Source organism: Podarcis vaucheri (genome assembly GCF_965113315.1).
Source record: "Podarcis vaucheri genome assembly, chromosome: 4".
Lineage (NCBI taxonomy): Eukaryota > Metazoa > Chordata > Lepidosauria > Squamata > Lacertidae > Podarcis > Podarcis vaucheri.
The window spans coordinates 59876744-59899815 of record NC_138762.1 but is presented as its reverse complement, the minus strand read 5'-3'; the positions used below and the strand labels follow the sequence as shown (position 1 = coordinate 59899815).

General features: G+C 38.7%; 1 protein-coding gene across 4 annotated transcripts in view; it reads left to right on the top strand.

The window, feature by feature from the left end:
- KDM6A (lysine demethylase 6A) overlaps positions 1 to 23072 on the top strand; it is a 107555-nt gene that overhangs the window by 57138 nt on the left and 27345 nt on the right. For 2 of the 4 annotated variants that reach the window (XM_082219813.1, XM_082219815.1), the window contains exons 9-18: positions 1025 to 1118; positions 3146 to 3272; positions 5111 to 5209; positions 5653 to 5872; positions 6408 to 6542; positions 6984 to 7133; positions 7616 to 7711; positions 9310 to 9414; positions 11298 to 11693; positions 16404 to 17179. In XM_082219813.1, the coding sequence (XP_082075939.1) occupies positions 1025 to 1118; positions 3146 to 3272; positions 5111 to 5209; positions 5653 to 5872; positions 6408 to 6542; positions 6984 to 7133; positions 7616 to 7711; positions 9310 to 9414; positions 11298 to 11693; positions 16404 to 17179 (2198 nt within the window). The remainder of the gene's footprint in view (positions 1 to 1024; positions 1119 to 3145; positions 3273 to 5110; positions 5210 to 5652; positions 5873 to 6407; positions 6543 to 6983; positions 7134 to 7615; positions 7712 to 9309; positions 9415 to 11297; positions 11694 to 16403; positions 17180 to 23072) is intronic. The other 2 variants (XM_082219814.1, XM_082219816.1) reach the window with 1 other exon arrangement.

Below are 23072 nucleotides of genomic sequence, written 5' to 3'. Positions count from 1 at the left end.
AACGATGGCAGAAAGCATAAAAAGGGACATTTTCTCAGTTGAGGGATTTTGTTTGTGTCATGAAATATATCTTCTCTCCCCATCAGCACTAACAGATAAGAGACAAGATTTGAAGATTACTTAATTAGCTAGTAGTAGAACCAAATATCATTAGCTATGATATCCTATTTAATGTGCAGCATTTAGTTGCTCTTGTCAGTTTGCTTTGATTCTTTATCAACCCAGATCAATAGCTTTTCCCCATTTTGGAGTCACTTATGGGCATCTTAAACAGCAGATACTACCAACACTAACAAAGTAGAACCTTCTTAATGTAACAAAATAGGAATAAAGGGTCACCTTTATCAAAATCATAGCTAATAGATCAGCCACTCACAAGAGTAATATGTTCATATTTTATTATGTAATACTGAACCAGCAGCTACTATTCATCATACTTGTGTTGATGTTTTATTTATCAGTGAAAACAGTATTCTACGGCTGTATGTTAATTGTTATTAAAATTCATAGAATCATAGAGTTGGAATAGACCACAAGGGCCATTGAGTCCAACCACCTGCCAAGCAGGAAACACCATCAGAGCACTCATGACATATGGTTGTCAAGCCTCTGCTTAAAGACCTCCAAAGTAGGAGACTCCACCACACTCCTTGGCAGCAAATTCCACTGTCGAACAGCTCTTACTGTCAGGAAGTTCTTCCTAATGTTTAGGTGGAATCTTCTTTCTTGTAGTTTGGATCCATTGCTCCGTGTCCGCTTCTCTGGAGCAGCAGAAAACAACCTTTCTCCCTCCTCTATATGACATCCTTTTATATATTTGAACATGGCTATCATATCACCCCTTAACCTCCTCTTCTCCAGGGTAAACATGCTCAGCTCCCTTAGCCGTTCCTCATAAGGCATCGTTTCCAGGCCTTTGACCAAATTCACTTATGTTCTTATGTTCTTATTTTTGACTATAATACCAATCCAGATTATCAGTAAAACATTCCAGCATTTATAAATATGCTTTGCTCCTTTTTAGAGAAAATATCACTTGGCAAAGAAGGAATATGAACAACTTTTGCAGACCGAAAATCTCCCTGCACAAGTGAAAGCAACTGTGTTACAGCAGTTAGGTATGTAAAAGAATTTGGGTACGTGAGGGAAAAGGAATTATTGTACTTGATTTTCTACAACTATTTGCTGGCTATAGGGTGGCATGGAACTTCATTGCTGAGTCCTTAAGCTCAGAGGTGCAGTTCAGATATGACTCCAGTTGCAACAGATCCTGTATCGATAAATCTTTTAGTTTCCTAAAGTAACCTTAACGTGTATTTTCAAAAGATTTTCTTCTATAAGAGTTTATACTTTTACACAGAGACTAATAATGAAAATTAACTTCTCTGTTGAAATGGATTGATTTAATGAGTCCAGGTCTTATGCAGGTCTTACTGCGTTTAAAGTAGGTTGAATGTATTTTGACACTGCTGTAATTGCTGTTTGTTTGCTTGTTAATATTTGAGATACTTCATATTTCCTTCATTAAGTATTGATTTAGTTACCTTTCGCTACTGTTTACCTCTAGGTGCTAGTTGCCTAGAATTACATATAGGAGTTCCTTTTTAGTTCAGATTCTAAGAGATTAAAACAACTGGGACCTGCAATAAAATGTTGCTGTATGGGCTATAGGTCAAATTCAGAGCCATTTGTCAGATATTATGTACACAAGCATTCCTTTCCTCACCTGACAGCCTTAATAAAGGCCAAAAGTGCTTCAGTTTGCCCAGTTTGTTATCTCTTCTATGGGAATATTGTACCTGACCATTATATGAAAAGCTGCTACACTCAGCAGAGGTTATACTTTGACTTCAAGGACTTCACTAAGTAGGATGTAGAACTGGACAATAGCAAGTTCTGTTTGGAAATATATAATTGCTTACTTAAAATTTCTATCTGTACTGCTTTTCAATGCTAGCCACAGGGGTGCCAACTCCTGGGGCCTGAGCCATTTTGGGCCCCCAAACATTTTTGGTATGGGGGTTGTGCCCTCCAATATTCAGAAAGTACAGAAGCCAAGTGTGTCCCGGTTCCAGTGGCTGGCTCCTCCTCCTCCTCTTGCCGCAAAGGGGAAGGAGAGTCAAAGTAGTGGCATCAGGAGCAGGAGCCACCAGCCATTGAAGCCTAATATTCCTAGTGTTCCTAATACTCAAATTTTAAGTTCGTTACCATGGTTAAAAGGCAGATTATAGGGCTGAATGGACTCTTGGCTTGGTTGATTCAATATAGGTCTTTACAAGAGTGTTTTGTTACAATATTGTGTGTTGAGCTATGAGCAAGTACATGTTTCCCCCCCTCCTGATTAGATGTGTATAGTGGCTTAACTTCAAGAATAGGTTGTGCACCTGTGGGGTTTTTTGTTTGCTCTGCTTACAAAAGTTATTCTATGTGATTTATAAATTCTAAAAAACATGCAGTTGGCACTCAATGACTGCATTAGCAAGTCATGTTCAACCAAAATTGGGGAACCTGCAGCCTTCCAGATGTTTTTGAACTATAGTTCCCATCATCCCTGACTACTGGGACAGGTGGGAGTTGGAATGCAACAACATCTGGAAGGTTGCAGGTTTCCAATCCTTGTACAAAACCATGGCTTAGCACGACTAAAGTGAGCCACACTGAGCCTTAAGCTTTGATGTTCCCCCTCACCTTGTTCTCTGGTACAGCTGCTCGGAATAGTTTGGAAGATTTTGCTTCTTTGCTGAACCACAACTTGTGTCATCCAAACCAACAAACTAGGGTTAATATTAATGTGACTGATTTGGCCAAAACAGTGGTTTGTTTCAAACTATAGTTTGAAGGTTAGAGAGGCCCCCTTCCTGCTGAATGAATATCCGGTGCCTACTGAATACTTTTCTTTCTTCCTGCAGGCTTTTAATTGAATTCTGATTTTATAGCCATAAATAATTTTTAATTTCATTGTATTGAGTCTCCTCTTGGAGATGGTTGTAATTAAGTAGTATAAATTGTTTAAAATGAATAAAAAAATTAACCACAACTTCTTGTTTGAACAACATGAGTTGATGTCTGAATCAGGCCAGTGAGTAGCAATAACATCCCTGCTGAAATACAAATAGCCATGTATATGTATATATTCTTTTTTTAGGGTGGATGCATCACACAGTGGATCAGTTAGGAGATAAAGCCACCAAGGAAAACTATGCTATTCAGTGTCTCCAGAAGTCTCTAGAGGCAGATCCCAATTCTGGGCAGTCCTGGTATTTCCTTGGAAGGTAAAAATGGGTGGTATACCATTTAAGTACATTTTGAAAGTCTGTGATATTAACACATGCATACACTGAAAGAACAAATGTCTGATTTAATCTTAGTATGAAAACCACAGAGCTAGTACTTTATCTGAGGTTAATTATTTTGTGGAAAAATGTGTCATTGCTAGGATAATTTAGCCTTTGTAGCATTGTATGACATTGTTCATTATAAGTATAGCAAAATAACTTCAGCAAAACCACTATTTAGATCATTATTTGGAGATAAGACGTTTGTGTTCTTTGTAATCTACCCAAAGTGGTGATGTTAGTATCCTCTTTATGTTCTAACCCAGTCCTTTACAACTGTGAAGATACCAAGCCATACATAGCTCACCATGAACGCTAGGTAACACAATTCCCAGCTTGATAAGACTGTTTTTGCTCCCTGCTTGAGAATGCAGAAAACAAAGGGGATGTCAAAGCACCTTGCATCACCATCATCATCATCATCATCATCATCAGTTATACCCTGCCCATCTGACTGGGTTTCCCCAGCCACTGAGTGGCTTCCAACAAAATATTAAAAAGACAATAAAACATCAAACATTAAAAACTTCCCTAAACTTCAGATGTCTTCTAAAGACATCTGATGGGGGGGCGTTCCACAGGGCGGGCACCACTACTGAGAAGGCCCTCTGCCTGGTTCCCTGTAACTTCGCTTCTTGCAGTGAGGGAACCGGCAGAAGGCCCTCAGAGCTGGACCTCAGTGTCCGGGCAGAATGATGGGGGTGGAGACGCTCCTTCAGGTATACTGGGCTGAGGCCACAGTGTGTAGTTAGTGAGCTGTGTTGGTTTGACAGTCCTGTTCTAGCCTTACCACATCTTCCTGTGTTGTATGGTGTTAATACTTGAAGAAGGGAGTTGGTGGTGCTGTGGTCTAAACCACTGAGCCCCTTGGGCTAATCAGAAGGTTGGCAGTTTGAGTCCGCGCAACAGGGTGAGCTCCCATTGCTCTGTTCCAGCTCCTGCCAATTTAGCAGTTTGAAAGCATACCAGCATACATGCTTAACCGTCCAGGGATCCTTTACCTTACCTGATATTTGAAGATAGTATTTTTACACTATCTCAGCAACTGAAAAATAAATCAAAATGGCTAATTTTGTATAGGCACTATTGTTGAAAAAACATGGGTGCTTATATTGGAAAGAATACTGTTAGATAAAAATAAACTATTGTGGCAAAGTCTATTCTACTTTAGTAAATATTATTCTAGAATTTATCAATCCCTGGCATTTTCATGTCATTTCCTTTTATTTAATATTAAAAATTACTCAGAACAGAGGGTAATAGGCTGTTTATTTGAAGGCAGGGACCCATATATCAAAATCCATGTATGTTTGCAGACTACAGCATATCACAGATGAAACTGTAAACGTAGTTTATTTATTATTTTATTTTATTATTTATCCAAGGATCACAGGATGGTTTACAATATGAAAAATACATAAATACAGTACATAACATAGTAACAAAAAAATCCCCACTTTACTTACTTACTTACTTACTTACTAACTAAATTTCTATTTAGAGAACAAATAAATAAGATAATCTTTTTGTATTTCATGAAGTGACCTAGTTTCGGTTGTCCTGAAATTGATAGTTTGCTACTTTCATTTTCACAATGTTCTTTAGTAGATGGAACATTCCACTGGAGTTCATTTAAATATATGAAGTATAGTGTATACATATTGAGACAGCAGGTTTTTGCAATATGTAGGTTAACCACTGATATTAAAGGTAAACTTTTGACAAATTGTTCTCAGATATGTAGATTGATAAATACACATTTTCTTTCCCCGCAGGTGCTATTCAAGTATTGGGAAAGTTCAGGATGCCTTTATATCTTATAGGCAGTCTATTGATAAATCAGAAGCAAGTGCAGACACATGGTGTTCTATAGGGTAAGTAACTACATTTCCCCCTCATAATAAAGTAATGTGTTTGAGCAGTACAACTTTAAGCCCCCAGTGATATTATAACTCTAATACAAAATTATTAATTTTTCCTTTTTGCTAGATATAATCTGTAGTATGTAATCTTAAAAGCTAGCACTAAAACTTATTTTTAGATGTAATTGACTAAGGATTACAGTTGTATAATTCACAGTTTAAAATAAGTTTTTGGGAGTGGCTTCCACCCATTCCATTGTAGCAAATTAAGGTTTTGCAGCTATTGTGTTCAGGAAGATGGTTCCAGAACAATTTCTGGATGGATTTTCCAAATGTGAAACATGCATTATTTATTATTATCTAGAAGAGCTTGGTTAGTATACTGAGACACACCAAAAGGCTGGGTGTGATATTTGTCATCTAAAATTGATAACTGTATTCATCTTTCTCTTCAGTGTGCTGTACCAGCAGCAGAATCAGCCTATGGATGCATTACAGGCCTATATCTGTGCTGTACAGCTGGACCACGGTCATGCTGCAGCCTGGATGGACCTTGGCACCCTCTATGAGTCCTGCAACCAGTCTCAGGATGCCATTAAATGCTACTTAAATGCAACCAGAAGCAAAAATTGTAGTAATACCTCTGCACTTGCAGCACGGATAAAGTATTTACAGGTAAAAACTTGGGTCTAAGAAGAGGGACACATTTAACTCACCTGGGTAGGGAGAAGGAATGAAAAAAACTAAGGACACAATATAATATGTGATTGTTTTGTGAATTGTGTGATCTGTTTCCATATACATTCTAAACATATCATAGCTTGCAGTTTCATTTAATTTCTCATTTTAAGTGGGTCTCTCTTAAGTATTTTTTTCTACCTTGATATAATTTATGCATATTTTGTGTTGTCTACATTTTAAGTTATCATAGCATTTAGTGAGAATACACACACTATCCTTTGCTCTTGTTTGCAGTTTCAGAACCAAAGCGCTAATGAGACCTCTGAAATCAGAGCTCAACTTTGTTCTGATTCTCACAAAGGTTTATATTCTGGTTACCCTCTTTATCCTTAGCACTTCTCTGAAACCCCAGAACTAAAATGTATTCTTTCTAAGACACAGTAGAATACGGAATTTAGGAAGATTTCATGGACTTGATCTTACTAAATTAGGCGTGTGTTAAATTTACTTTTTACATAATTTTTCCTAGGCTCAGTTGTGTAACCTACCACAAGGTAGTCTACAGAATAAAACTAAATTACTTCCTAGTATTGAGGAGGCATGGAGCCTACCAATCCCCGCAGAGCTTACCTCCAGGCAGGGTGCCATGAACACAGCACAGCAGGTGAGAAGTTGGGTTATGTTCTGCAGGTGCCCAGCTTTTTAAGGGTTCTTTTCAATCAATCTGTAGTAGTCGAGCGTATTTTGCTGTAGCACAGGGCTAGTTTTCAGTGGTAACAAGACTAATTAGCAAAGGGAGATTAAGAATAGACTCCCTGTGATTTGGAGGAAATATGGGGGAACCAATTTAGAACCTTTGTGGATTTTCATGATTATCAGAAAGATTTCATCCCACATAGAAATTGCGGCAGACTTTTGTTTTAAAAACACCCCCATGAAAGGTACACATTGCTCCTTTGATGCTATGGAAATTGGTTTTCAATAAATGAGATCAGCATAGTCACACAGCCCTTATTAAAATGTGCAGCTGGTAAAAGATGTGTAGCTTAAGGAATATTTAAAAATGTATAGAACCAAAAATTTTTCTTCCTCCTTTGATTCCTAGGCTTGTAAACCTCATCAAAATACTGAACCTGTACTAGGCCTCAGTCAAACACCTATTTCACAGCAATTGCCACTACACATGATTCCTTCTAGCCATGTAGATGACCTGTCCAGTCCAGCCAAGAGGAAAAGAACATCTAGTCCAACAAAGGTATATATTCTCATAAAAAGCCCCACTCAGTTACAAGAATCTGGCATCCAGGAGTTTGAGTCTGTTGTTCAGATAACTCTTTTAAATGAAAATCAGAATAACAATGTTCACAATGATGACATTGCACTAGGAGTAGTTGAACATTGCAGTAGCTATAACAATAGCATACTAAAAGTTAGGGGGGAGAATCATGCCATTTTGTCTACCACCTTTGCTTATATTTAGAATGCTTAATCATCACATTAATAATATTGTAAGAACTAAGATGAATTTTGATAAACTTCTAAGTCCACATTTGGTTTTATTTAATTCTTCATCACAGTTGATTATCTTTTACTTTTTATTCCATGATGATTATATTAACCATTACTGAATTATATATAGCAATATTTTTAAAGGAAATATTCTTAACTTGTAGTGGACAGTTTTAATAAATTCTTTCACCATTATGTTCACATTTTTAATGTTAATGTTTTCCTTAGAACACCTTAGAAGCTTGGAGCAGTGGCCATACAATGTCACATCCTCCAGTACAACAACAAGTACATTCTTGGTGCTTGACACCACAGAAATTACAGGTAAATCTACAGAAAGCCTTTTGTAATTTTTTCATAAAGTACATATGTCCATGCAGCACAAGTTGATCATATTTTTCTCATCTTCTGACATACCTCCAAGCTTTCATTAATTATTTCAATTCATAATTTTTATCTAAAATATTTGCAATTTTATATAAATGACTTTCCTATTTTTATCTTTCACTGAGCACCCTAAAGCACTGTATAAATCATGAGCAGCACATGGCGCTCTCTAGATCAGAGGTTGGCAGCCTTTTTGGACCAGAAGGCACATTTTGAATTTTGAAAAAGCACCACTTACAAAATTTTAGAGAGTGCAGTTATTACTGCTTCCCAACCCCCACTATCTCCCTGTGGAAAGCTATGTCTTGATTGTGGCAAACGCACAATAATGATGTAGGCGCATACAAAATGATGCTGTTGCTGTCTTATAATAAGGAACGCCCCCCAGTATAAAGAAGAATATACAAGGTAGCCGCACCACACTCATTCTTTCTTGCATACACTCACACCTACAGATGATAGATGAAACCAGCATCTTTCTCATTCATAAACAAGCACTTCACTTATACATAACCACAAATACATCTCATGCTCTCTGTCTCTGCTGCAGTGCATCTCTCTCAATCACACACATAGTGTATACCTGAGCAACCATCACCACCCCATTCAGAAAAGCCCTATAATGGGAAAAGAAAATGCCTGCTTATTCACCCCCCTCGCAAATCTATAACAATACATGAGGGTCACATGCCCAGGGGCCCCAAGGAAGCCTTTAGGGGTGTCAAGTTGGCAATCCCTACTCTGGATGTTGTTGGACAATTCCCATCCGACCCAGGCATCATGGGCAATGGTCAGGGTTGATGGGGGATGAAGTCCAACAACATATGGAATTCACTGTGTTACCTATCCCTGTTATAACTATTAAACACTTTGTAGAACTTTTTGTTAAAAAATTGCTTTATTTTACAGTTTTATCATGGTGAAATATAGTTGAATGTGTAGCAGGACAATAATAATTATATACTGTGTTTAGGCTTTAAAAACAAAATACACTTGCTTTGTATAATAAATATCCACAACTTCATGCATTTCTCTTCCTTATTCTGAGTCAGAGCCTAGGGCAGCCTTTGTCTCATTGAGGGCTAGATTGTAGCTGTTGCTTCCCTTCCCCAACAACAAAATTGTTCCTCTCCCAAAGGAAGGGAAATTTTAGAGAGAATTGCTGAAGAAATTTAGGAAATAAATAAGTGCCCTCAACAGTTGTCACTGTGCTTACACAACTGATGTGCTGTTGCCTACAAAATAGCATGAATTTTCCCAGGCTTCACTATCTGCTCGTATGATAAGAATTTATTGGTCAGAGATGATGGGAATTGTAGTCATTGATTTCTTATCTATGGTTTACTTAATTTGAGTAGGTTGTGTATCTGTTTATTTTTAGTACAACTTGTTTCAAGGAAAGGAATTGATGGACTGAATGGGGTGCATATAATGATAAACAGATAGTGTCAGAAGATTTTTGTCACGTGAATTGTTATAAACAAATCTAAACTTATGCAGGGGGCCTAAGTAATTTTTTAAAATTTATTTTCTAGCACTTGGACCAGCTGCGTGCAAATAGAAATAATTTAAATCCAGCACAGAAACTTCTGCTGGAACAGCTGGAGAGTCAGTGTGTCATGATGCAGCAACACCAGCAGGTGCCAACATTTGTTTCTGTTTTGTACATATCCTGTCTTAATTATCTTTTTTTCTTTTCCAAACAATTGCCAACAACTGAAGAAGTCATAGGGTGGAATCCAGTCTTGAAGGAGCCGACTTCTCCTTGCACAACAAGAATTTTCCCTTCCTTTATTTTCCCCTGCAGCCCTCTGCACCCCCCAAATCTGTTTCAGGGGATTTCTCCAACACTGGAGTGTGTGTTGGAGGCTGCAGGGGAGAGGAAAAGGTGGTCCCTTGCACTAGTGGAAGTCTGTATGTTGACATTCGCATAGGCAAGTGTGGGATGCAACCCATAGTCATTCAATGAGAACTTTTGACATTCTTTTTACTAAAATGTGTATGTTGAAGACATGCTAGCCACTAAGTGATAGTTAGAAGGTTTCTGACTAGTGTTAAACATCTTGCTTCCCAGCTAAGATGAATATGGCAATTAGTTAGTGTCCTGCAATAACTCATCACACAATGATTGATATAGTAGCATGCATTCAGACAGTGAAATTTAACCCATATGACTAGCGTAATGTGTGAACTCAGTCCTTAGACCTGATCGAGAATTTTATAAAAACAAAGAAACCTTCAATTTTTCTTGGATTGGAGGTCAAGGACTTCCTTCACCATATGATACAACGTGGTGTCTAAGTGGAAATGCTGAGAGAGAAGAACTGTTTCATTTGCAGCTCCTACCAGAACAATCATTTTGAGGAACTGTTCTCCTCTGAAATCATATTTATTACATGTATGTACTGCCTCAGACTTCTCCAGACTCCCTCTGTTGGAAGGGAAAGGACCAGTAAGGCAGCATACATTATCATGCTCCTTTATTACATGCTATCACTTCTCTCCCCCTTTTCTCCACTTGTAGAGTATGGGTGAAATCCATATGTTTCTGGGCTCAATATTAGGAGCTGGTTTTGACATTTAAAGCCCTAAATTATTGTCCCCTGGTATCTTTAAGGGCCACCTTATTTCATATGTGCCCCATCATATACTCTGGCATTGGGGACGTTGCTTCAGCTGCCAGTGCTGAACAAAGTTTCATTGATGTCTACTAGGAGCAGATCTTTCTTGGTGAGGCTGCCAGTTTTGTGGAATGCCCTCTTCTGAGAGGTCTGCCAGGCCCTGATGCTGTGCTTTTTCAGAAAGCTTTTGGGCAAAACTGATTTTAGTTTATTTGAGTTTTGTGCTGACTGGTGGCACTGTTAATAAAAATCTCTAGCCGAAATAAGCAATAATTATTGATAATGTTTTTAATTGTTTTAGACATGTGAATTGGTTTTTATTATGTATTTTGTGTTTCTAGTTTTAATGCCAACTCTGCATGTTGACTGCTTTTCTATACTACTTGACAGGAATGATGCCCACCCCCCCACCCCCCGTGCCTTGGAAAAAGAAGCACCAAATGTTCACAACTACTTATGAATATAAGATTGTTTTGCACCTGAGTACATGTGTCTGTATGTGTGATGTAGCTTAAGCAAGGTTTCCATGTTTCTTGTGTTACAAGTGCATAGATGACTTATGAACAGCACACATATTAGCAAATTGCAGCTTTTGCTTACAAAAGACTCACAAATGATCTTCTGACCTTTTAACCCTTAATGTATGTGCTATTTTAGAGGGGGGGGACAGAAACATGGCATTATTAATAAGTCACTCTATCTGCTTGTAATGTATGACGCGCCATTTGTGACAGATTCACAGGAAGAAAATCTGACATCCGCTAAGAGCATTTACTTGAGTATCACAGTTTGAGTGTGTCATATCTATTTAACAACAACAAAAAACCCCCACCCCTCATGAAATACATGATTCTGTAAGTTAGTCTGCTAACATTCTTTATATTTTACTTGCTTTTTATTAGATGAGGCAGACGGGAGTTGCACAGGTACGATCTACTGGAATTGCTAATGGGCCAACAGCTGACTCGTCTTTGCCTACAAACTCTGTCTCTGGTCAGCAGCCTCAGGTTGCTCTAACCAGAGTGCCTAACATCACGCAGCATGGAATCCGTCCAACCTGCCCTGGGCAGCCTATGGCAAATGGACCCTTTCCAGCAGGCTCAGTTCCCTGCAGCACAGCAAGAACGCTGGGTAGTACAGACACTATTTTGATAGGCAATAATCACATAACAGGAAGTGGAAGTAATGGAAACGTGCCTTACCTGCAGCGAAACGCACTCTCTCTACCTCATAACCGCACAAACCTGACCAGCAGCGCAGAGGAGCCGTGGAAAAAACAACTAACTAACTCCACTCAGGTACACGCTATATTTTTTATGTTGTATAGCAGAATGTTAGTACAGGAATATATTTTTTGCAGGGTTTTCATCACATTCTGTGGTCAGAAAGATCAGAAAACATTTGAACCTGCACATTATAATGGAAAGCTATTTCTTTATATATATTAAGGGAATGGAATGGAATAGAGTGTAATTATTTTATAAAAGTTCCATTGTCATTTCATTTTTGTACAGATGCTTGATGTATAAAATTGCAAGTTTTAAAAATAATGTGGTCTACTAATTGCTTTGGTAAAATAGCATCTGTTTTAATCCTGATTTGTTTTCCAAGGCAATAAGGAACTGGTAATAAATATTTTTGTCAGGAAAATCATGAAATAATATTGCAGGCTAATTCTAAAAAAAAACACAAAAGCAGCAATTAATACAAAGCATAAGTACTTAGTTAAATACTTGGCACTATCACTGTTGTTTTTCTGAAATTGGAAAGACAAGCTTCAGTATTTTCTAGCCATGTAATAACTTGTACTGGATAGTCATATGTTTTTAGTTTCACAATTAATCTTTATCAGCTGTCTTTGTTTCTTGCTTTTTAAAATGTTTGGCTTTAATGTAGTGTTGAATTCATCACTAGAGTAGCGGTTAATCACAGAGGTTACTTACTGGCCATGCATGTCTGCTTTTCTGGTACTAGCACAACAATTAAATTCTAAGCGCTATAAAAAGTTGTGCAAAGAGTAAATGGTTGAAAAATTGTTTCAGTATTCAACACTGTTCAGTTACATAACATATAAGTATACTATTGTTGATTTCTTTGTAGTTTGGAGCCATGGTTTTTTTTAAGTGACCAGGACAAAAATCTAGAAATACTTTGGAACACCTTGAGAGTTTCCTCTGAAATTGACATTGCCTATCTCTTATATGTTCTCATTAAACAATTTAATTTAACCTCAAGGATGATAATCATATTTAATTGGCACCCACGTTCACCACTGGGTTCATATCACACATTCAGAATAAACCATACCATGATAGCTCTCACCCCTCTTCAGTGAGAGCCTCCCACAGACTACTAGTGACTCTGGAAGGATCCAACTGTCCCTGAGGTTTTGAATTTCCTCTTGAGGCCAGAGTAGAAAAAGGAAGAACCAGAAGCTGCTGAGAAAGAATTACACTGAAGCAGCACCCCCAGGAAAGAAAACTGACCAAAAGACTTAGCTGTGACAGTCATGTGTGACATGGGTGGAAGCAGGCACATGAAACAACACAGCTGAAATAAAGAGTTGGTACTCTTTTGAAATCTCTCAGCCAGACGTGACCCATGGAAGATATGGAACGTTCATCCTTTAACTAGCCCTTCTCCCGGAGTACAGCACAAATCCCAGTCCAGCTTTCATGGTCCATTCTACTTGTTCTCTGGAAGCAAGAAGCACAGCAGCAATACCCTCAAGAGTGGAATTTTTCATTTTCACTGTTGCTTCTCACCTGGAGTAGAAATGGATGCAATTGGTGTGTGTGTATGTGTGGAATGTTTAAAGGCAATTAAGACAAACCCCACTGAAAATGGAGATCACTTCCTGCTGTGATTTTGCGGGCTAGACTTCGACGTGGCAGAAGGCAGCTTTCTTGTGTAGCACTGTTCCCGCCCTGCTTTTGCCTGATTACCATTATTCCTTACATGAATGTGATTAACTGTTTTTACTGGTTGCTTTACAAAATCCAGCATGTTTGATTTTAAGTTTGATTTTTAAGCCACCTTAGTTGCCTTTCTATTACATCACATGGAGTGTTAGCCTCTTAAATTTGACAGTTCTCCAAGAGGCTAGACACTGTGGGATAGCAAAGAAGTCAACACTGGAAGTCATGGAATAATGTAACAAAGGCAGTAGAGCTTTGAATTGAACTAAAGGTGGTGTTCAGTCTCCGTCTCTCAAAGTCCTTTTGTTTCTGATTTTTATGTGATTTTATGTCAAGGTCAAATAGTTTCTGCCAAATTTAGTGTTTCTTACGATAGACTCCGTTTAAGGCTGTTTGGCAAAAACTCTGAAGAGCTGCTAAATGAAGATCAGCAAGATCGACACCTACACCCTCAGCAATTAGGCTTTAAAAACCCACTGCAAAATATCATACATACAATTGATTATATATTTTGTAAAGTGGTTTATCCATTTGTTCTTATACATTTGGACGTCTTTGAAGATATCATCGCCAAACTCTGCACAAGGGTTCCTGAGCTGGGGGCAGCAGTTTTTGTTGACATTGGGATGCTGGGCACCATTTTGAATCAAGCTGGTGGCCTGAAGTATTACTTCACCCAATATTTGGTGTGACAGGTCCAAACTACACCAATTTTAATGCCTCCAAAGATACCATCACATGATGGACCCAGGTTGTACTCTCGTAGACATCTTTGAAGATATTGTAACCCAATTTGGAATGACAGTTCCAGCCTGCACCAATTTGGATACCTCTGAAGATACTATCACCCAATTGGCATGAGAGTTCCTGAGGTGGTGGACTTTGCCTATGTTTCGATGCTTAGGACCATTTTGAAACAAGATCGGTTTTGAAATGTGAGTTGGCTGTCACTTCAGCCAGTTTGGGGTGTGACGGGTCCAAAGTATGCTGATGTGGATGCCTCCAAATATTTTAAGGACTGTTGAGGTATTTGGTGTAAAAGGTTGCAAGTGTGCCAATTTTGATGCATCCTGGGATATTGTCACTCAACTCGGCATGATGGTTCCTGAGGTGGAGGCAGTGGTCCTTGTTTATATTTGGACGTCTGATGCCATTTTGAATCAAGATGGCAAACTGAAATGTGACCTCCCAGTTTTGTGTGTTGGTTCCAAAGTTTCCCAGGTTTTTGCCTATGTTTGTATGCTGTTGGATGCAGTGAGCTATGTGTCAGTGACTGTGGCATAGTCCCAAACTGCAAATTACATTATCCATTTAAAAATCACATTTTCTTGTGGGGTGGGGTTGGAGTTTCTTTGAATTTCTGGGCAATGCCAGGCAGTCCTTGCTAAGATGATATGGAAGAATATTACCTGCAGCAGTTTAACAGTTCAAACTCTTGGATCTGAATGGCAGTAGAAGCAGACAAACTCTTTTAATTTAGAACTCTTAAAAAACAACCCACTGCCTACTCTACATGCAGCTCTTGAAGCCAAAAGGCTTTGCCATCCCTGCTTCAGTGGCTCTCAAATACAGAGCAGTGAGGATGGGGGGTAGTGACTCATTTCCAAAAAGCAGTAGGAAATGGAAGGGCTAAACTATAACCATGCGGGGAGCCACTAACTAAAGTGAATTAATTTGTTTTGAATAATTTTATTAATTGGGTATTAACTGATACCGTTATAATTGGGCTATTATTGGGGGAAAATTGGGAAACTAATAAAAATTTATTTGGCAAAAAAAGAGAAAGAAATGGAAGGGGAAAATGCATCGCTTGGAGATAATTTCGGTAGGTGGAGGGGGCTTAAGAGAAGAGGATACAGATCAGGGGAGGAAGTATGAAAAAAGGATTATGTACGGGTTGAATATGAAAGTATCTTGATTTGCAAAAGTTTGTAATAATTAACAAACTTTCACTAATTAAATAGACAAATTTTAATAAACAAATAATTAAACAGTTATTTGCACATTAGGAAATCTAGAATGCTTATCAAGCCACAGGTCACACTGCTTGCAACTGATGGAAAGTTATAGATAAAAACACCTGGATGGTAATACGCTGCTTCAGTGTCATAAGAGAACCATGCAGCTTTTTTTACAGGTGCATCTCTCCATTCTGGGACTCCTTAGTTGGGTGTATTATTGCCTTAATGCTAATTTCTTGATAGCAAAGCTGTTTACATGTGCATATAGCCCCAGTTCACAGGGACTGTAATGAATCCAGATATTATCTTCATTGCTAGGTTGCCTCAGATTTATAAATTTCTGACAATTAAATGCTTTTTTCATAGCTGACTGGAAAAGGTTATTTTCTAGGGTGTTTTTAGACCATATAGAGATTTCAGGGCACATGGGTTGTTCTCTCAATTATTCTTGTTTAAGTAAAGTTGTAAAATTATATCAGATCTTGAGTCTAAGGGGCAAAAATGTCTAAGGCCTGGTGGTTATAATATCCATAGTTTTGAAGCTCTTAGGTTTTACTAACTAAGAGGGAGATAAGACATTACAATATTTGCAATCCACTTGTTTTATAGATGGGACTTAAAGGTATTTGCTTTGCTATGTATTGTTAATCATTTAATGTATTTTGCAAATAGCCACTTGCTCTATGGCCTATGGCACATAGGAATTGCCCTCAAGGCAAACAGTTGAGTTTCTAGTGTACATTCAGCTAGTTAATAGTTAATGCCATGTAGTGTTCTGGGATTTTTGCACGTGGCTGTCTGTCCTTATCCCTTCTCAAAATGAGCTTCATGTTCAACAGTTAGTTCTGTAGTGCTGTCTCCGCTCCCTTTGCAAGAGCTTGGGGATGTGAAGGCAGCTTCTTCCCACTGACATTTTAATTTCAAGGTTGCTTTTGTGAGCACACAACATTTTTCCATTTACTTGAAAATTTGTGTTTAAAACTAATGAAAAATGTGCAAATTACATTTGATTTCTGTCCTGCAGTGTTTCTATGCAAGTATCTAGCTTACATACAACCAGGGATGTTCAAGGTTGTTATTATAGATACAGATAGATATTTAAATACTAAACTATTTTTCTTTTCTTTAGGGGCTTCACAAAGGTCAGAGTTCACATTCGGCAGGTCCTAATAGTGAACGACCTCTTTCTTCCACTGGGCCTTCCCAGCATCTCCAGGCAGCTGGCACTGGTATTCAAAATCAGAATGGACATCCTACCATGCCTAGCAATTCAGTAACACAGGGGGCTGCTCTCAATCACCTCCCCTCTCACACTGCTACCTCAGGTGGACAACAAGGCATTACCTTAACCAAAGAGAGCAAGCCTTCAGGAAACACATCAGCAGTGCCTGACACAAACAGGCATTCTGGAGAGACACCTAACAGCACTGCCAGTGTAGAAGGACTTCCTAATCATGTCCATCAGGTGACGGCAGATGCTGTTTCTAGCCCTAGCCATGGAGATTCTAAGTCACCAGGTTTACTTAGTTCAGACAATCCTCAGCTCTCTGCCTTGTTGATGGGAAAAGCCAATAACAATGTGGGTACTGGAACCTGTGACAAAATCAATAACATTCATCCACCTGTTCATACAAAGACTGAGAATTCTGTTGCCTCCTCACCATCTTCAGCCATTTCCACAGCAACACCTTCTCCAAAATCTACTGAACAGACTACCACAAACAGTGTTACCAGCCTTAACAGCCCTCATAGTGGACATGCAGTTAATGGAGAGGCGTTGGAGGACTCCCAGAGCCCCATAAAAACCAACCCTCCTCTTATTGTTCACAAGACTAATCCCCAGATCATACCATCAATGTCGGTATCTATATATCCCAGTTCTGCAGAGGTTCTAAAAGCATGCAGGTAAGTGATCAAACTCCTCTAAATGAATATCTATAATTTTATGTTCCAAGTGATCTTTTTAAAAAATGGTTGAAGTTGCTATTTAAAGGAATATGAAGTATTTAGATGTAACTATAAATTAATTTTTACCTACTGTAGATCTTATTTGAGAATGACTTGTTTTGAAGTTGTTTAGAATAAAGTTAGCTTCAGCTATAACTTGGTTGGGGAGGAGAGAATTATATGAAATTTATGTCAGTATGTGGAACAATAACTAGCTTGAAATGTATATACAATGGTGCCTCGCAAGACGAAATTAATTCGTTCCACGAGTTTTGTCGTCTTGCGATTTTTTTCGTCTTGCGAAGCACGGTGTCGGAAAAGTTTTGGAAAAGCTTCAAAAATCACCAAAGTCTTCAAAAACCTCAAAAAAGGCTACCACACCGCGTGCTGTGAGTTGCTCCTCAAAGTCAAGTCACAACTGTATTAACGGTTTTAAGAAAAAGGAAACAAACTTGCAAGACGTTTCCGTCTTGCAAAGCAAGCCCATAGGGAAAATCGTCTTGCGAAGCAACTCAAAAAACCAAAAACCCTTTCGTCTAGCGAGTTTTCTGTCTTGCGAGGCATTCGTCTTGCGAGGTACCACTGTACTGAAAATATTTATTTGTGACCTATTAGTGAACTTGAATATTTATTTGTCAGACTTTAGAAACTCCTAGGATTTCTATTATAGAGATTAAGGCCAGGAAACAAAGGGCCATGGAATTAGTTTCTTTATTCTAGAGAATCTCTAGTTTGGTTTTCCTGGAACAACAGCTACAAATTATGTATGACATACTGCTGCCTGGCATATTGAATTGCATAAACAAATATCCAATTTTTGGCATAGAAACTGCTTTGGTTGCCCTGTATGATTACCTCTGTTGGGAGAAAGACAGGGGAAATGTGTCCCTGTTAATTCTCCTCTACCTCTCAGCAGATTTCAATACCATTCTGGAATGGCTTTCCAAATTAGGGGTGGTGGATGTATATGTCCAGAGGGTGATGTTTGGAGAGTGTTATTTGACCCCATGGAGCCTACAATTTCGGGTTCCTCAGGATTCAATTTTATTCCCTGTGTAGTTTAACATCTGCATGAAACCTCTGAGTGGGGTCATCCCGTGCTTCAGAGTACGTTGTCAGCAATGTGCTGATGGCATCCAGCTATGCTCCTCCTTTACATCTGCATTTGAGGCAGTGGATGAACCAACAAACTAAAGTTAATCCCGACTTAAGAGTGTAGTTCCCTAGACCAGATGGATTGGATGTTGCCTGCTCTTTATGGGGTTACAGTCCCTCTGAAGGAGTTGGTACTCAGCTTGGGGGTCCTTCTGGATCCATTGTTGTCACTACAGGCTCAGGTGACCTCAGTGGCTTGGAGCACCTTTCATCAGCTTTGGTGGTGGCTGAGCTGTGCCCCTATCTGGACAACGATAGTCTAACTTCTGTTTTCTGTGCTGGTAGCAGTTCAGAAGCACGTCAAAGTGCAAGTAGATAAATAGTTACCGCTCCAATGAAAAGGTAAATGGCGTTTCCATGCGCTGCTCTGGTTTGCCAGAAGTGGCTTAGTCATGCTAGCCACATAACTTGTATGCTGGCTCCCTCGGCCAGTAAAGCGAGATGAGCGCCTCAACCCCAGAGTCATCCACAACTGGACCTAACGGTCAGGGGTCCCTTTACCTTTACCTTAACCTTCAGGTTAGATTATTGCAATGCATTATACCTGGGGTATGAAGATAGTTCGGAATCCTCAGCTGGTGCATAATTCGGCAACCAGGTTGCTCACTGGGGCAAGACAGTTTGAGCCTGTAACACTGATCCTGCACCAATTGCACTGGCTGCTAGTTAGTTTCCGGGCTCAATTCAAAGTGTTTGTTTTGACCTATAAAGCCTTAAATGGCTCAGGACCACAATGGCTCAAGGACTGCCTCTCCCCATATGGACCTACCCAGACCCTGTGATCATCCTCTGAGGCCCTTCTTTGTGTGCCTCCACTGTGAGAGTTTTGGAGGGTGGCAGCACAAGCACCAGTCTTTTCTGTAGTGGCTCCCTGCTTATTGAGTGCTCTCCCCAGGGAGGCTTGCCTGACACCTTCATTACATATCTCTAGGTGCTAGGCAAAAACAGTCCTGTTCTCCCTGGCCTTTGGCCAATTAAACCATCTATTTTGAATTCTCGGGGGGTATTGTTTTTGTTTGTTATTATGGTATGCATTTTTGTGTTTTTTATACTATAAACTGTCCTGTGATCTTCACGGGAAGGGTGGTATTGAATTATTATTATTATTATTATTAGTAGTAGTAGTAGTAGTAGTAGTAGTTGTACCCCACCCATCTGACTGGGTTGCCCCAGCCACTCAGGGCAACGTCTTAAAACGTTAAACATTAAAAGCTTCCCAATACAGGGCTGCCTTCAGATGTCTTCTAACAGTTGTATAGTAAAGGGTAGTTGGCCTCAATTCAAAGGAAAATTGGAAATTCCCTTGGGGAAATATAAGTTCCTGGTCAATCCTAAACTAGCTCTTTCGATCCTGCCCAGTAGGTGTCACAGTGCTTCAGAACTTTTGTGTGCAGTGTGGTCCTCTTTTACTCCATCCCTTAATAATTGCAACTATAAGATGCAGGGGAGTAGTGTTGACTTTTTGTGACTCTTAAGAGATACGCCCCCCCCAAAAAAAAATTCCCCCCCTAGTGTTTATGTATGTAATGTGCTCTCCCCCCTACTCTTTTTTACATTCTCCCTGCCATCTGAGGTAACACAGAGGGAAGAAGATTAGTACAGAAGCACAGTTGGGCCTTAGAAATGAGAGGGTCCAGAACCCTTAAGTTGGATTAAAGGCTAACATTTATTATGACATAAGCTTTCTTGGATTAGCGTCTATTTAATCATATTCAAGGAATGTTATCCTCGAGTGACAGGTATAAATACTAATGGATGTAGAGAGAGGTTAAAAATTTGCACCCATGAGTTTCTTTTCCTGTCAACTAAGGATAATGTTCAATGCATCTGATAAATGGGACTCTTAATTCATGAAAGTTTATGCCATAATAAATTGGTTAGCCTTTAAAGTGCTGCAATATTCTTTGTTTAGATTAGAATGGACAAGAAAATATAAAGTAGGGTAGGAGAAGGAAGAAAAGCGTTGGGGACTGACCGATAATGTAAGAGATCATAGAGCAGCAGGTGCAACAAGACTCCTAATGTCATGTTACTGAATTCTGTAGTCATGTGTATATTATGTGTAAAGATTTGTTGTAAAGCTACTAAATTTCAGCATCTGTCTTAATTGCGGGGAATCCCTTTGCTACCTGTATTCTGCCTTTTAATCTGTCCTTTTAAACCTATTCTTATCTGAAAGATGTTCCATTGAATGATGCTTGCCATTAAATTTCTGTTCATTTTTTCTATGCTGTGCTCTATTAAGATGAGATTAACGAGAACTGTATATTGTTGGAAGCATGAGCTACCACTTGTAGGCATTTTATGATATATTCTGCATTATTTCACCTTCCATTGATTATTAAGGAGCCTGGGGCAGCAAACAACAAGTTTAAAATCAATGAGAAAAATTAAATACTTGAATAAAATATTTACCAGGTAATTGCTAGTATAAATATTGGTAAAATGTTTTATTAGATTTTAAATATTCAGTTAATATCCTTGCATTCTTTTATCATGCTCGGTAAAAGTATAGCATGCCTAATTTGCTGAGCAAACTTGTTAGCAACAATGAAATTTCATTTCTGACTGGTTACACACCCTTTTCATTTACTGCCATGCCCCCAATAGTGCATTAAATAAAGATACGGTTGCTTTCCAGGAACTCCATCTGCACATGAGACAAGCTGTGTAGAACATTTGTATATAGCTCTGTGTTCCATTTTATATTTAGTAGCTTTGTAGCTTTATGTTTAATATTTATAATCTCAGTAGCATGTGAGTGAAGGGTTTTATGTATTAGTAGCATATATGTTTTATCCTAGACACATAAGAACTTGTTTTTCAAAGCTTGACTGTGAATAGAAGTCATTGCTGAGGCTTAGTTAATATCTCACTTAAATCTTATATTTTGTTTTACTTAAAAATAAGGTGTGACTTCTGGAAATAGAAAGAGAATTGTAAGCAAATATATAATCTACACATTGGACCTTAGCATAGATACAGCCCTACTGGGCTCAATATTGCCTTACTTTTCAAGCCTTCCCATCCTTATTCTTTTATTATTGTTTCTTGTGATTACCAAAATCTTTAAAATCCATTTGAATGTTAGTCTTGCAATCATCTAAAATGTTATCTCCCTATTTGAAATGGTTCCACAACAGCTAATTAATAACTTGGCCATTATTAATTTAATAGCAGTATATTAGTAAATATTTAACAACAGAGCTTATTAATATATTGTTGATTAATGAATCCTTTGCTGCCATTCTCCTCACTGAATGAGTTGTGAATTAGCAGAGGCTTTCCATACTGGAAGTCCAGCAGGGTACGGGTGTTCTTCAATTCCTCCTCCCCCCCTGCAACCTTCCCTACAATGTTCCACACTGTCCTGGAGGGTTCCCCAACCTTCTAGAACAGATATTTTACAAGTGTATTTAGCTGAATAGGTTAGCAGAGTTTGGGAAAATATTCCCCCATCCCCTCCCTTTAAGTTAGGCAATGCCTTCTCTCAGTGGCGTAGCGTGGGGGGTGCAGGGGGGGCCGGCCGCACCGGGCGCAACATCTGGGTGTTAGGGTTAGGGGGCGCAAATCCACGGGTTAGGGGGTGCAAATCCACGGGTTAGGGGGCGCAAATTACTTGCCTTGCCCCGGGTGCTGACAACCCACGCTACGCCACTGCCTTCTCTGGATGGACAGTCATTTTGCGAGTGGGAGCGGAACATAGGATTTCACACTATATTTAATAGAGTTTAAACCTGTTTAAGCATCTCTATTCATCTTCCTTGAATATAATTTGTTTTCCCCATTTTTCCCCCTTTGCGTATACTTGTAAGGCCCGAGAAGATTAAAAGGATTTCAGATTTATTTCTAGAAGTTATAGAAAAATAACATATTCTTTGACAATGAAGAAATGTTTGGAATGTTTGTTTGGAATGAAGAAAGGTGGTTAATACTGTGGTTAATTCAGCCTTAAAAAATAACTAAACAGAAGCCAGATATACGCATCCCAAACTTCTCATCCTCTTCCCGCCCGCGTCACTGTAGTGTTATGCACACAATTCTACTGTCTCCTTAAGATGAGAGGGTTGTGGAGAGTGCATGCAACTATTACAATACTGCTCTACCATATCACTTGCTGTCTGGTATATAGCTTTAAATGGCCTGAAAGAGGAAAGACAGAAAAGATAGAGCGGTGTGGCAGAAGAATGGTTGGTGTAGCTGCAACTTGTCTACTCCCTTGGAAGCAATTGTTACTTGCTCCAGGTGAATTGGAAAATCCTCAAAGATTCTTCAGGAATAAAAGATTCTTTATATTTTAGGCAAAATAATAATGGTATTCATAACACTAAATGTTGGTCTTCTTTATTTTCTGATTTCATTGACATTTCGCTGCAAGACATATTATTTCTGACAACTTATTCTGAGGTTATTTTTTTTTTGGCAACACATTATTTTGTTAATTTTTCTTAACAGACAACGCATGAAGCAGTGAACAAAGTTCTCTTAACACCTTACCAATAGAAGAATAATTATAATTACAATTACCATTTTTCTCTGTAGCTTTTCATTTTTATTTTGGTTCAGTTAGCATAGCAAACCCTCCAGAAATTAATATATCCTAACAATTAACATATTCTAACAATAGATTCCAGAATTAAATAAATATTATTAAATTTTATAACACATCTGTTGAATTGTAGTGTTTAAATCAAAG